At 49.7% G+C, this 16648-nt stretch overlaps 2 protein-coding genes across 9 annotated transcripts in view; both read right to left on the bottom strand.

Moving 5' to 3' along the window:
• Nucleotides 1-16648, bottom strand: part of LOC131941233 (protein TALPID3) — a 72501-nt gene that overhangs the window by 43684 nt on the left and 12169 nt on the right. The gene's annotated exons all lie outside the window — the stretch shown is intronic.
• Nucleotides 91-4007, bottom strand: LOC131941235 (putative E3 ubiquitin-protein ligase IRF2BPL). The gene has a single exon (XM_059300349.1). It carries the CDS (start codon nucleotides 3641-3643, stop codon nucleotides 1811-1813), a length of 1833 nt encoding a protein of 610 aa, XP_059156332.1. The 5' UTR covers nucleotides 3644-4007; the 3' UTR covers nucleotides 91-1810.

Here is a 16648-nt window from a genome sequence, read left to right as displayed (position 1 = left end):
AATACCATGGCAATACCACCATAATACCATAAAACCACAAATACCCCCCCCCCCCCCGTTACCCGGTGAACGGAAAAAAGTCACAGGAAAAAAAAAACACAGAAAAAAAGTCACAGTTATTGCTAAAAAAAAAAAGTCACAGAAAAATGTCACAATGGACAAATTTTATCGGAAAAAAAAGTCACAGAAATAAAGTCACAGAAAAAAAGTCACAAAAATCTTTTTAGAAAATATTTAGAAATATTTTGATTTATTTGTTAAAATTGTAAAATTGTGTATGTTTATTGTTGTGGGTTGTATTTTTTATCGCATAAATTATTTATAAACGTTAAAAGCATTATGGTTTATAACAATTGTAAGTAAAAATACTCTAAGATAATTTACACAACAATCTCAACTTTTGTTACGTATTTAGTTAAATACACGGTAGAAAAGTTAATTATTAAAAAAAATTAGGCAAATTTTGCCGTAGGCTATTCTCTGGTCGGCCTCTCCTCAGTAGGCATTGTCCGAACATATTTTGTGTTGTTGACAGCCCTTGAACCTTGTCGGCGTTCTGTTTTGATCCTAAGTTTTGTTATGTAATGAGCGTGTTAAATTTGGGCAGTAAAGGTGGTTGAACTAAACATAACTATTGTTGCCATGAGTTGAGGGCAGCAAGTCAGATGAACTACCATTTCACGGTAATTTAATGTTGGTATTTTAAAAAAAACACGATGAAAACGGTGGACTTTGGAACATTCTATTAAATGCTACTGATCTTAATTTTAACATAATTACAATCTACATACTTTATACTAAATATTTTTAGATGAATTATAAAAATTCCTATGTGTATACAGCCTACACACATAACATTACATTTAATTAATCCTAAGTTAATTTGCACTCTCTAAATATTTAATACATAAAAGTAATAACAAATATCATGCAAATATATATTTGTGACTTTTTTCCTGTTACTTTTTTTCCTGTGACTTTTTTTCTGTGTTTTTTTTCCTGTGACTTTTTTTCCTACAATCCCGTTACCCACCCCACCCCATCATAAAGCCCCGGGACACTAGAATACCTGACCAACATTCCAGTCTGACAAACAGCTCAACTTTGACCCCTAGGCTTATCTTAACCCCCACCCAAGAGAGTTCAAATACATGCTTTGATCAATCAATGACAAGACACAAACGAGACATGACAAGACACAAACGAGACATGACAGACAGAAGACACAAGAAAGACAAACAAGACAGACACGTTTAAAACAGGTTGAGTTTGGTTAATCCTGAGTGTTTGTTATGGATCAGAACTTGTCATAGATCAGAACTTGCCACACATCAGAACTTGTCATAGATCAGAACTTGCCATAGATCAGAACTTGTCATAGATCAGAACTTGCCACACATTAGAACTTGTCATAGATGAGAACTTGCCACACATTAGAACTTGGTGAGGTCAGGTACACAACATAGCCCTGGGCGTGTAAGTCCTGACGGTGTGTGCTGACCCAGTTCTGTTATCAATGAATCAGATTACACTTGACGTCTGCTGTGGGAGCAGGCGGCAGGCGGGATGGGGTCATCTCTCAGTTCTCTTAGGCTACACGGGTCAGCTAGACACGGGTCAGCTGGACACGGGTCAGCTGGACACGGGTCAGCTGGACACGGGTCAGCTAGACACGGGTCAGCTAGACACGGGTCAGCTAGACACGGGTCAGCTAGACACGGATCAGCTGGACACGGGTCAGCTGGACACGGGTCAGCTAGACACGGGTCAGCTGGACACGGGTCAGCTAGACACGGATCAGCCGGGTGTCCTACGAGTCCCTCTCCTTCTTGATGTTGACGTCCTTGGGGTTGTTGATGCAGTGGACGCCCCCCGTGCCGCCGGTGGGGCCGCTGTAGTCCTCCCCCAGGATGGTGATGATCTCCCCCTGCATGAATGCCCAGGGCACATTAGAGCCGGACAGCGGGCACTTGTTGCCGCTGGGGCAGTAGACCTCGCTGCCCGCCCCCTGCCGCTTGATGCTGTCCTTGGAGCAGGGGAAGCAGAACTTGTGCTCGGCCACCGAGGGACACTGGACAAAGTGCGTGTCCTCCAGCCGCTCCTGGCACAGCGTGCACTTGAGCAGGTCCGGTGCCAGACCGCTGGTCGACTCTGGCATCGTGCTGCCCACCCCCGCGTCAGAGACGGGGTGGGGGCCCCGCCTAGAGCCACTGGGGGAGTGGTGGGGGGCCCGCAGCAAGTGGCTGGCGTGGAGCAGATCTGCCGGGCCCGTGGGGGACACCAGGGTGTCTGTCAGGAGTGAAGCCATGGGGGAGGGGCCGGGGTTGGCGCCCCCCGTGGGCGGGCTGGGGGTGTGGTTGTGGTTGCTGAGTGGTGAGATGGAGGTGGAGCTGGGCAGCCCAGGCCCGTAGGCCGCTGATGAGATGGTCAACTTGAGAGCCTCACTCTGGAGCCACTGCTGGCGCTTGTGCGGCTCATCTTCCTCGCCCCCCGGGGAGCTCTTCCGCTTCCTGCCCCCCTCCAGAAACAGCCGGTGGGGGTCAGGTTTGGCCATGGGCACAACCCGCCCAAGGTGACTGGGCAGGGGCGGCAGGCAGCTGTCCAAGAAGGGTGTGGGGAGCAGGTCCCGCTTGAGGCTGTCCTTGAAGTGTCGGACAGGCTCCGTCAAGAGCTCGGTCAGGTTGCTCCACTGACCACAGCCGTGCTTCAGCTCGTACTCCAGATAGACCAGCCCCGACGACTGACCTTTGCCCAGGTCCTTGACCGTGTCGTGACACATGAGCTTGACCAGGCTGGCGATGGAGTTGTGGACAGTGCCTGAACCAATGGGATACTCCACAAAATACTTGAGTTCAAGGTCATTCGGGCAGCGGAAACTGACGTCAAAGGCGAACATTCGACCAATGAGCATGTGGTCCTGTCTGAGCCGGATCTGGAAGGGCACGCAGGCGGCCAGTGTGTTGAGCGTGTCACGGACCAACGGTTTCTTCTGGACAGCCTCCTCCAGCGAGCTGTACTTGTCCTCGTGAGCAGCAGGGCCCTCCTCCTCCTCCTCTCGCCTCATCTGCAGGAGGGGGGGTTGGGGAGGGGCGCTGTGGCGGGTGTGATTCATGGGGTGCAGCAGCGGCAGGCCAGCCCGGGGCGGGCTCCCCCTGTGGTGTAGCTCCGTGAAGTGCTCGTCCCCCGGGCGAGGGTGGATGAAAGCGTTGGGCAGTCTGGCCAGTGACGTCATCTCCAGCATGCTCCTCCTCTCTAGGAACCGGTCGGGGTGGTGGGCGTGAGGCGGGGGGTGGCTGGGCCCGGGCAGGTGGTGCTGAGGGCCGGACAGTCTGGAGGCGTCTAGAGGAATGGAGGAGTGAGGGTGGACGTCTTGGGGGCCAGTGGTCGGAGGTCCAGTCCGTGGCGGGCCACCGTGGGCCTTACTGACCCCGTTGAGCACTGGCCCGCGGGCCGGGTCCTGAAAGCCGTGGACCCTCTTCATGTGTCGGGCCGCCTCTATGATCATCTCGATACGATCCGGGCCCTCATAGTTGACACAGCCACGACACACCGACTCGGAGAAGTCGTGTAACATGGCCCATGGTGTGCGGGGCAGGTCACACAGGTAGCAGTGTTGGCGCTGGGCACGGTGGGGGATGGACATGGTCAACTCACCGGCCGCATTACATCCTCGGGAAAAATGTCAACAACACCGCGTCATAACACGCGAGCACACCACAACACTGGTATAGTCACACACGGTGTTCACTCGCTCGCCTCACAGTGTGTAGCGAACAAAGAATGGTCCACGCCAAGAATAAAGACGACGGATCGCTGGGCTAGACAGTCAAAACTGTGTTGGCGACCATCTAACACAACAACACATCAAAGGATGACGACACTGGATACAAGTGGCATGAATGGACTGGTGACGACACACAGTCTCACAAGAAAATAAACAGCAACAATCCAAAAGTTGTAGAAAGTTTGCGACACTCGACCTCAAGCTCGGCCAAGCGAGCGGCCACTGAGCGGGGAAGACGAGGAATGTGACACAAATTTGCGCGCGACGTCAGCCCGCCCTTTCTCGCACAATGGACGCCAGTGCACTAGTAGAGAAGAACAGCGATAAAGACTATTTTTATTTGCTACAGTACCGGTCGCGTTGTAGGCCTTCTGCATTCTGTCTCTACAGGAAATAAATAGAACAGTTCTACAGTTCTTATATTCTCTGAATATATGGAGCTTGGTTTAGATGCCATATTAAAGAATTGTATAAAAATATTAGCAGACCAAAACATAAACAAACCCGAGAATCACATTTCATTCACGTGATTTTCTCAGATCAACGTTGGCGTGACATGGTCTTTTTTTTTAAATGACCATTTTCAAAGTTTCTTCCAAGCATCTCTTTGGGAGGGGGGGGGGGGGGGGGGAGGCAAATCCCCCTCCCCCGAACGAAATGGAATTTATATATAAAATATATACTTTTACCAGTGTCCGCCCCCCCCCCCACCCCGCTGAAAATTTAGTCCGCCCCCCCCCCCGAAAAAAATATATCAAGCGCCCCCTCCACCCCCCGGAGAAAAAAGTCTGGAAGAAACACTGTTATAGTCATGTTGATAATAGTAGGTCTTTCAAGCATGTTGATAAGGTGTCCCTCAACCAGAGTTTCTTCCAGGCATCTCTTCGGGACCACAACCAACCAACCTGGACCACAACCAACCTGGACCACAACCAACCAATCTGGACCACAACCAACCTGGACCACAACAACCTAGACCACAACCAACCTGGACCACAACCAATCTGGACCACAACCAACCTGAACCACAACCAACCTGGACCACAACCAACCTGGACCACAACCAACCTGGACCACAACCAATCTGGACCACAACCAACCTGGACCACAACCAACCTGGACCACAACCAACCTGGACCACAACCAACCTGAACCACAACCAACCTGGACCACAACCAACCAACCTGGACCACAACCAACCTGGACCACAACCAATCTGGACCACAACCAACCAACCTGGACCACAACCAACCTGAACCACAACCAACCTGGACCACAACCAACCTGGACCACAACCAACCAACCTGGACCACAACCAACCAACCTGGACCACAACCAACCAACCTGGACCACAACCAACCTGGACCACAACCAACCTGAACCACAACCAACCTGGACCACAACCAACCTGGACCACAACCAACAACCGTGGACCACAACCAACCTGGACCACAACCAACCTGTACCACAACCAACCTGGACCACAACCAACCTGAACCACAACCAACCTGGACCACAACCAACCAACCTGGACCACAACCAACCTGGACCACAACAACCTAGACCACAACCAACCTGGACCACAACCAACCTGGACCACAACCAACCTGAACCACAACCAATCTGGACCACAACCAACCTGGACCACAACCAACCTGGACCACAACCAACCTGGACCACAACCAACCAACCTGGACCACAACCAACCAACCTGGACCACAACCAACCTGGACCACAACCAACCAACCTGGACCACAACCAACCTGGACCACAACCAACCTGGACCACAACCAACCAACCTGGACCACAACCAACCTGGACCACAACCAACCAATCTGGACCACAAACAACCTGGACCACAACAACCTAGACCACAACCAACCTGGACCACAACCAATCTGGACCACAACCAACCTGAACCACAACCAACCTGGACCACAACCAACCTGGACCACAACCAACCTGGACCACAACCAATCTGGACCACAACCAACCTGGACCACAACCAACCTGGACCACAACCAACCTGGACCACAACCAACCTGGACCACAACCAACCTGGGCCACAACCAACCTGGACACAACCAACCTGGACCACAACCAACCTGGACCACAACCAACCTGGACCACAACCAACCTGGACCACAACCAACCTGGACCACAACCAACCTGGACCACAACCAATCTGGACCACAACCAACCTGGACCACAACCAACCAACCTGGACCACAACCAACCAACCTGGACCACAACCAACCAACCTGGACCACAACCAACCTGGACCACAACCAACCAGAACCACAATCAATCTGTACCACAACCAACCTGGACCACAACAACCTAGACCACAACCAACCTGGACCACAACCAACCTGGACCACAACCAACCTGGACCACAACCAACCTGAACCACAACCAACCTGGACCACAACCAACCTGGACCACAACCAACCAACCTGGACCACAACCAACCTGGACCACAACCAACCTGGACCACAACCAACCAACCTGGACCACAACCAATCAACCTGGACCACAACCAACCAGAACCACAATCAATCTGTACCACAACCAACCTGGACCACAACAACCTAGACCACAACCAACCTGGACCACAACCAACCTGGACCACAACCAACCTGGACCACAACCAACCTGAACCACAACCAACCTGGACCACAACCAACCTGGACCACAACCAATCTGGACCACAACCAACCTGGACCACAACCAACCTGGACCACAACCAACCTGGACCACAACCAACCTGGACAACAACCAACCTGGACCACAACCAACCTGGACCACAACCAACCTGGACCACAACCAACCTGGACCACAACCGACCAATCTGGACCACAACCAACCTGGACCACAACCAACCAACCTGGACCACAACCAACCTGGACCACAACCAACCAATCTGGACCACAACCAACCTGGACCACAACAACCTAGACCACAACCAACCTGGACCACAACCAACCTGGACCACAACCAACCTGAACCACAACCAACCTGGACCACAACCAATCTGGACCACAACCAACCTGGACCACAACCAACCTGGACCACAACCAACCTGGACCACAACCAACCAACCTGGACCACAACCAACCAAACTGGACCACAACAAACCTGGACCACAACCAACCAACCTGGACCACAACCAACCTGGACCACAACCAACCTGGACCACAACCGACCAATCTGGACCACAACCAACCTGGACCACAACCAACCAACCTGGACCACAACCAACCTGGACCACAACCAACCAATCTGGACCACAACCAACCTGGACCACAACAACCTAGACCACAACCAACCTGGACCACAACCAACCTGGACCACAACCAACCTGAACCACAACCAACCTGGACCACAACCAATCTGGACCACAACCAACCTGGACCACAACCAACCTGGACCACAACCAACCTGGACCACAACCAACCAACCTGGACCACAACCAACCAAACTGGACCACAACAAACCTGGACCACAACCAACCAACCTGGACCACAACCAACCTGGACCACAACCAACCTGGACCACAACCAACCTGGACAACAACCAATCTGGACCACAACCAACCTGGACCACAACCAACCAACCTGGACAACAACCAACCTGGACCACAACAAATCACCCTGAACCACAACCAAACTGGACCACAACCAACCTGGACCACAACCGACCTGGACCACAACCAACCTGGACCACAACCAACCTGGACCACAACCAACCAATCTGGACCACAACCAACCTGGACCACAACCAACCAACCTGGACAACAACCAACCAACCTGGACCACAACCAACCTGGACCACAACCAACCAGAACCACAATCAATCTGTACCACAACCAACCTGGACCACAACAACCTGGACCACAACCAACCTGGACCACAACCAACCTGGACCACAACCAACCAACCTGGACCACAACCAACCAACCTGGACCACAACCAACCTGGACCACAACCAACCAGAACCACAACCAATCTGGACCACAACCAACCTGGACCACAACAATCTAGACCACAACCAACCTGGACCACAACCAACCTGGACCACAACCAACCTGGACCACAACCAACCTGGACCACAACCGACCAATCTGGACCACAACCAACCTGGACCACAACAACCTAGACCACAACCAACCTGGACCACAACCAACCTGGACCACAACCAACCTGAACCACAACCAACCTGGACCACAACCAACCTGGACCACAACCAACCTGGACCACAACCAACCAACCTGGACCACAACAAACCTGGACCACAACCAACCAACCTGGACCACAACCAACCTGGACCACAACCAACCTGGACCACAACCAACCTGGACAACAACCAATCTGGACCACAACCAACCTGGACCACAATCAACCAACCTGGACAACAACCAACCTGGACCACAACAAATCACCCTGAACCACAACCAAACTGGACCACAACCAACCTGGACCACAACCGACCTGGACCACAACCAACCTGGACCACAACCAACCTGGACCACAACCAACCAATCTGGACCACAACCAACCTGGACCACAACCAACCAACCTGGACAACAACCAACCTGGACCACAACCAACCAACCTGGACCACAACCAACCAACCTGGACCACAACCAACCTGGACCACAACCAACCAGAACCACAACCAATCTGGACCACAACCAACCTGGACCACAACAATCTAGACCACAACCAACCTGGACCACAACCAACCTGGACCACAACCAACCTGGACCACAACCAACCTGGACCACAACCGACCAATCTGGACCACAACCAACCTGGACCACAACAACCTAGACCACAACCAACCTGGACCACAACCAACCTGGACCACAACCAACCTGAACCACAACCAACCTGGACCACAACCAACCTGGACCACAACCAACCAACCTGGACCACAACAAACCTGGACCACAACCAACCAACCTGGACCACAACCAACCTGGACCACAACCAACCTGGACGAAAAATTTTTACCGCCCCCCCGAACGAAATGAAATTTATATAATTTATATAGAAAATATATACTTTTAACAGTGTCCGCCCCCCCGAAGAAAGTTTACCGCCCCCCCGAAGATTTCAAGTGCCCCCCCGGAGAAAAAAGTCTGGAAGAAACACTGCCCTCAACCATGTTGATAACTAGAGTCAGAGCGCCATGCACACAAAATATATTTAAATTTATTTAGGATACAGGCTTTTTCTTGCTCTCCAGAATACATACATACTTACACACATATGTATATATATATATATATATATATATATATATATATATATATATATATATATATATATATACTTCCATACATCTACACATACATTAAATAAAGTCGATAATTTAAAAAAAAAAAATGCCACCCCTCCCCCACCAATCCTTGCGTGCTGTCACGTGATGCGACCGTCTATGCTCCGGCCAAGATGGAATTGAAAACAAGTGTAGTCCGACCAATCTGTCGTCTGCTGTCTACACGTGGCGTGCCGCACGCCACAGCCAGCCACACGTCCCCGCATCTGGCCGTCCAAACCTTTTTTTGTGACATACAGCCGGTTAGTTTCAGCCGGCTAGTTTTCAGCCGGTTAGTTTTCAGCCGGCTAGTTTTCAACCGGTTAGTTTTCAGCCGGCTAGTTTTCAACCGGTTAGTTTTCAACCGGTTAGTTTTCAGCCGGTTAGTTTTCAGCCGGTTAGTTTTCAGCCGGTTAGTTTTCAGCCGGCTAGTTTTCAGAAGAACAGGTACACATACTAAAAGACCTAGCGTAAAAGAACTAGAGTAATCAAACTATAAAACACACTCTAGAACCAAGACACACTCTAGAACCAAGACACACTCTAGAACCAAGACACACTCTAGAACCAAACACTCTACGACCAAGAAACACTCTAGAACCAAGACACACTCTAGAACCAAGACACACTCTAGAACCAAGACACACTCTAGAACCAAAACACACTCTAGAACCAAGAAACACTCTAGAACCAAGACACACTCTAGAACCAAGACACAATCTAAGACCAAGACACACTCTAGAACCAAGATGCACCATAGAACCAAGACACACTCTAGAACCAAACACTCTACAACCAAGAAACACTCTAGAACCAAGACACACTCTAGAACCAAGACACACTCTAGAACCAAGACACACTCTAGAACCAAAACACACTCTAGAACCAAGAAACACTCTAGAACCAAGACACACTCTAGAACCAAGACACAATCTAAGACCAAGACACACTCTAGAACCAAGACGCACTCTAGAACCAAGACACACTCTAGAACCAAGACACACTCTAGAACAAACATTCTAGAACCAAGACACACTCTAGAACCAAGACACACTCTAGAACCAAGACACACTCTAGAACAAACATTCTAGAACCAAGACGCACTCTAGAACCAAGACACACTCTACAACTAAGACACAATCTAGAACCAAGACACACTCTAGAACCAAGACACTCATGTGGAACCAAGACACACTCTAGAACCAAGACACACTCTAGAACCAAGACACACTCTAGAACCAAGACACACTCTAGAACCAAGACACTCATGTAGAACCAAGACACACTCTAGAACCAAGACACTCTAGAACCAAGATATTCTAGAACCAAGACACAATCTAGAACCAAGACACACTCTAGAACCAAGACACACTCTAGAACCAAGATACACTCTAGAACCAAGACACATTCTAGAACTAAGACACATTATAAAACCAAGACACACTCTAGAACCAAGACACACTCTAGAACCAAGACACACTCTAGAACCAAGACACACTCTAGAACCAAGACACATTCTAGAACTAAGACACATTATAAATAAAGATACACTCTAGAACAAAGACACATTCTAGAACTAAGACACATTATAAAACCAAGACACACTCTAGAACCAAGACACACTCTAGAACCAAGACACACTCTAGAACCAAGACACATTATAAAACCAAGATACACTCTAGAACCAAGACACATTCTAGAACTAAGACACATTATAAAACCAAGATACACTCTAGAACCAAGACACATTCTAGAACTAAGACACATTATAAAACCAAGATACACTCTAGAACCAAGACACATTCTAGAACTAAGACACATTATAAAACCAAGACACACTCTAGAACCAAGACACACTCTAGAACCAAGACACATTATAAAACCAAGACACACTCTAGAACCAAGACACACTCTAGAACCACAACCAACCAACCTGGACCACAACCAACCTGGACCACAACCAACCTGAACCACAACCAACCTGGACCACAACCAACCTGGACCACAACCAACCAACTTGGACCACAACCAACTTGGACCACAACCAACCAACCTGGACCACAACCAACCAACCTGGACCACAACCAACCTGGACCACGACCAATCTGGACCACAACAAACCTGGACCACAACCAACCTGGACCACAACCAACCTGGACCACAACCAACCTTGACCACAACCAACCTGGACCACAACCAACCTGGACCACAACCAACCAATCTGGACCACAACCAACCTGGACCACAACCAACCTGGACCACAACCAACCAATCTGGACCACAACCAACCTGGACCACAACCAACCAACCTGGACCACAACCAACCTGGACCACAACCAACCAATCTGGACCACAATCAACCTGGACCACAACAACCTAGACCACAACCAACCTGGACCACAACCAACCTGGACCACAACCAACCTGAACCACAACCAACCTGGACCACAACCAACCTGGACCACAACCAACCTGGACCACAACCAACCTGGACCACAACCAACCTGAACCACAACCAACCTGGACCACAACCAACCTGGACCACAACCAACCTGGACCACAACCAACCAACCTGGACCACAACCAACCTGGACCACAACCAACCTGGACCACAACCAACCTTGACCACAAACAACCTGGACCACAACCAATCTGGACCACAACCAACCTGGACCACAACCAACCTGAACCACAACCAACCTGGACCACAACCAACCTGGACCACAACCAACCTGGACCACAACCAACCTGGACCACAACCAATCTGGACCACAACCAACCTGGACCACAACCAACCTGGACCACAACCAACCTGGACCACAACCAACCAACCTGGACCACAACCAACCAACCTGGACCACAACAAACCTGGACCACAACCAACAAACCTGGACCACAACCAACCAACCTGGACCACAACCAACCTGGACCACAACCAACCTGGACCACAACCAACCTGGACCACAACCAACCTGGACCACAACCAATCTGGACCACAACCAACCTGGACCACAACCAACCTGGACCACAACCAACCAACCTGGACCACAACCAACCTGAACCACAACCAACCTGGACCACAACCAACCTGGACCACAACCAACCTGGACCACAACCAACCTGGACCACAACCAACCTGAACCACAACCAACCTGGACCACAACCAACCTGGACCACAACCAACCTGGACCACAACCAACCAACCTGGACCACAACCAACCAACCTGGACCACAACCAACCAATCTGGACCACAACCAATCAACCTGGACCACAAGCAACCAACCTGGACCACAACCAACCAACCTGGACCACTGGAGCCCACGTGCCCATAGAGCCCGTGTAATTATTAATCACGAAGGGAAGTGAGGCATCGTTTTTCTGGCACAAGTGGGGCCCCAGCACGCGAGCGCCTCCTGTAAACTTCCATGGCAAGCAGCCATTTATTAAGCTTTGGCTCCCGTCCTGGGCCAGACAGCCTAAGCCGGGAGAAACTTGCTAACAATCTGCGTGACTGCGGCGTGAGGGCTGTCTGGCCGACTGATGGCTGCCTCTCATGAGCGAGTTGCGTGTCGTGCCTCCGTTATTTGGGGCCCCTGATTAGATCGTCTACATTTACATGGCCGGCCCCTGCGTGACCAGAGTGGCAGAGAAGCGAAAAATCACCGGATGTCGTCTGCCGTTAGCCTTGACTGAATACATCAATAACACGCACACACGCCGGGGGGGGGGGGGTGGCGTGACTAGGGGAGGTGTTGGTAGTGTGGGAGACCGAACTGAGACAGTGGCAAACACATGAGACACATTGGTAGAAACATGAGACACAGTGGTAGACACATGAGACACAGTTGTAGACACATGAGACACAGTGGTAGACACATGAGACACAGTGGTAGACACATGAGACACAGTGGTAGACACATGAGACACAGTGGTAGACACATGAGACACAGTGGTAGACACATGAGACACAGTGGTAGACACACGAGACACAGTGGTAGACACATGATACACAGTGGTAGACACATGAGACACAGTGGTAGACACATGAGACACAGTGGTAGACACATGAGACACAGTGGTAGACACATGAGACACAGTGGTAGACACATGAGACAACTGAGACACAGTGGTAGACACATGATACACAGTGGTAGACACATGAGACACAGTGGTAGACACATGAGACACAGTGGTAGACACATGAGACACTAGACACATGAGACACAGTGGTAGACACATGATACACAGTGGTAGACACATGAGACACAGTGGTAGACACATGAGACACAGTGGTAGACACATGAGACACAGTGGTAGACACATGAGACAACTGAGAAGTTAGGGCGTGTAGGGGAGTAAACATTGATAGAGATGGCGTAGTGGCCACATATCAACTGCTGGCCAAAATAATTCCTTGGTTTGGACTGAAATCTCTTCAAATTGTTCACGCCAATCATCTACATACATTATACATCTTTTCATTCTTTACACACACACGAACCGACATATGTTATAGACTTTTTTTTCTTTTTTCCATTAAATATTCTAATCCATGTTTTCTCTAGGATCCACCCATCTCACCCCCCCCCCCCCCCAGCTGTGAATGCACGAGACCCAATGCACCGTCAGGCTCGGGGCTCGCCATCACAATAGAGATTTATGCCAGGTCACAGCCCGCCCCATCTCAAGTGCTTGCCGGGATGGCTGGCTCATACGCTGGGCTGTTTGGCAAGAAATGAGAGGACCAATTGAAAATCTGGCCACGTTGACAGGGCGCCAAGGGACACCTTAGAGGACCTGAACAGGACCAAAACACCTTACAGGACCTGAACACCTTAGAGGACCTGAACACCTTAAGGACCTGAACACCTTAGAGGACCTGAACACCTTAAGGACATGAACACCTTAGAGGACATTAACACCTTAACAGGATCAGAACACCTTAGAGGACCTGAACACCTTAGAGGACCTGAACACCTTAAGGACCAGAACACCTTACAGGACCTGAACACCTTAAGGACATGAACACCTTAGAGTACCTGAACACCTTAACAGGACCTGAACACCTTAGAGGACCTGAACACCTTAGAGGACCTGAACACTTTAAGGAACTGAACACCTTACAGGACCTGAACAACTTAGAGGACCTTAACAGGAACTGAACACCTTAGAGGACCTGAACACCTTAAGGACCTGAACACCTTAGAGGACCTTAACAGGACCTGAATACCTTACAGGAACTGAACACATTAGTGGACATGAACACCTTAAGGAACTGAACACCTTAGAGGACCTGAACACCTTACAGGACCTGAACACCTTACAGGACCTGAACACCTTAGAGGACCTGAACACTTTAAGGACCTGAACACCTTAGAGGACCTGAACATCTACAGTACCTTAACAACCTAGAGGACCTGAACACCTTTAGGACCAGAACACCTTAGAGGAACTGAACACCTTAAGGACCTGAAACCTTAGAGGACCTGAACACCTTCCAAGACCTGAACACCTTCCATGACCTGAACACCTTAGAGGACCAGAACACCTTAAGGAACTGAACACCTTAGTGGACATGAACACCTTAAGGACCTGTACACCTTACAGGACCTGAACACCTTACAGGACCTTAACACCTTAGAGGACCTGAACACCTTACAGGACCTGAACACCTTAGAGGACCTGAACACATTAATGACCTGAACACCTTAGAGGACCTGAACACCTTCCAGGACCTGAACAGGACCTGAACACCTTAGAGGACCTGAACACCTTAGAGGACCTGAACACATTAGAGGATCTGAACACCTTACAGGACCTGAACACCTTAGAGGACCTGAACACCTTAGAGGACATTAACACCTTAACAGGACCAGAACACCTTACAGGACCTAAACACCTTAGAGGACCTGAACACCTTAAGGACCAGAACACCTTACAGGACCTGAACACCTTAGAGGACCTGAACACCTTAACAGGACCTGAACACCTTAGAGGACCTGAACACCTTAGAGGACCTGAACACTTTAAGGAACTGAACACCTTACAGGACCTGAACAACTTAGAGGACCTTAACAGGAACTGAACACCTTAGAGGACCTGAACACCTTAAGGACCTGAACACCTTAGAGGACCTTAACAGGACCTGAATACCTTACAGGAACTGAACACATTAGTGGACATGAACACCTTAAGGAACTGAACACCTTAGAGGACCTGAACACCTTACAGGACCTGAACACCTTACAAGACCTGAACACCTTAGAGGACCTGAACACTTTAAGGACCTGAACACCTTAGAGGACCTGAACATCTACAGTACCTGAACAACCTAGAGGACCTGAACACCTTTAAGACCAGAACACCTTAGAGGAACTGAAAACCTAACAGGACCTGAACACCTTACAGGACCTGAACACCTTAAGGACCTGAAACCTTAGAGGACCTGAATACCTTCCAAGACCTGAACACCTTCCATGACCTGAACACCTTAGAGGACCAGAACACCTTAAGGAACTGAACACCTTAGTGGACATGAACACCTTAAGGACCTGTACACCTTACAGGACCTGAACACCTTACAGGACCTTAACACCTTAGAGGACCTGAACACCTTACAGGACCTGAACACCTTAGAGGACCTGAACACATTAATGACCTGAACACCTTAGAGGACCTGAACACCTTACAGGACCTGAACACCTTACAGGACCTTAACACCTTAGAGGACCTGAACACCTTCCAGGACCTGAACAGGACCTGAACACCTTAGAGGACCTGAACACCTTAGAGGACCTGAACACATTAGAGGACCTGAACACCTTACAGGACCTGAACACCTTAGAGGACCTGAACACCTTACAGGACCTGAACACCTTACAGGACCTGAACACCTTACAGGACCTAAACACCTTAGAGGACCTGAACACCTTACAGGACCTGAACACCTTACAGGACCTGAACACCTTAGAGGACCTGAACACTTTAAGGAACTGAACACCTTACAGGACCTGAACAACTTAGAGGACCTTAACAGGAACTGAACACCTTAGAGGACCTTAACAGGACCTGAATACCTTACAGGAACTGAACACATTAGTGGACATGAACACCTTAAGGAACTGAACACCTTAGAGGACCTGAACACCTTACAGGACCTGAACACCTTACAAGACCTGAACACCTTAGAGGACCTGAACACTTTAAGGACCTGAACACCTTAGAGGACCTGAACATCTACAGTACCTGAACAACCTAGAGGACCTGAACACCTTTAAGACCAGAACACCTTAGAGGAACTGAAAACCTAACAGGACCTGAACACCTTACAGGACCTGAACACCTTAAGGACCTGAAACCTTAGAGGACCTGAATACCTTCCAAGACCTGAACACCTTCCATGACCTGAACACCTTAGAGGACCAGAACACCTTAAGGAACTGAACACCTTAGTGGACATGAACACCTTAAGGACCTGTACACCTTACAGGACCTGAACACCTTACAGGACCTTAACACCTTAGAGGACCTGAACACCTTAC

This window comes from Physella acuta, unplaced genomic scaffold, assembly GCF_028476545.2.
Source record: "Physella acuta isolate Inbredline_101_S28 unplaced genomic scaffold, ASM2847654v3 ptg000353l, whole genome shotgun sequence".
Lineage (NCBI taxonomy): Eukaryota > Metazoa > Mollusca > Gastropoda > Physidae > Physella > Physella acuta.
This window is presented reverse-complemented; position numbering and strand designations above follow the sequence as displayed.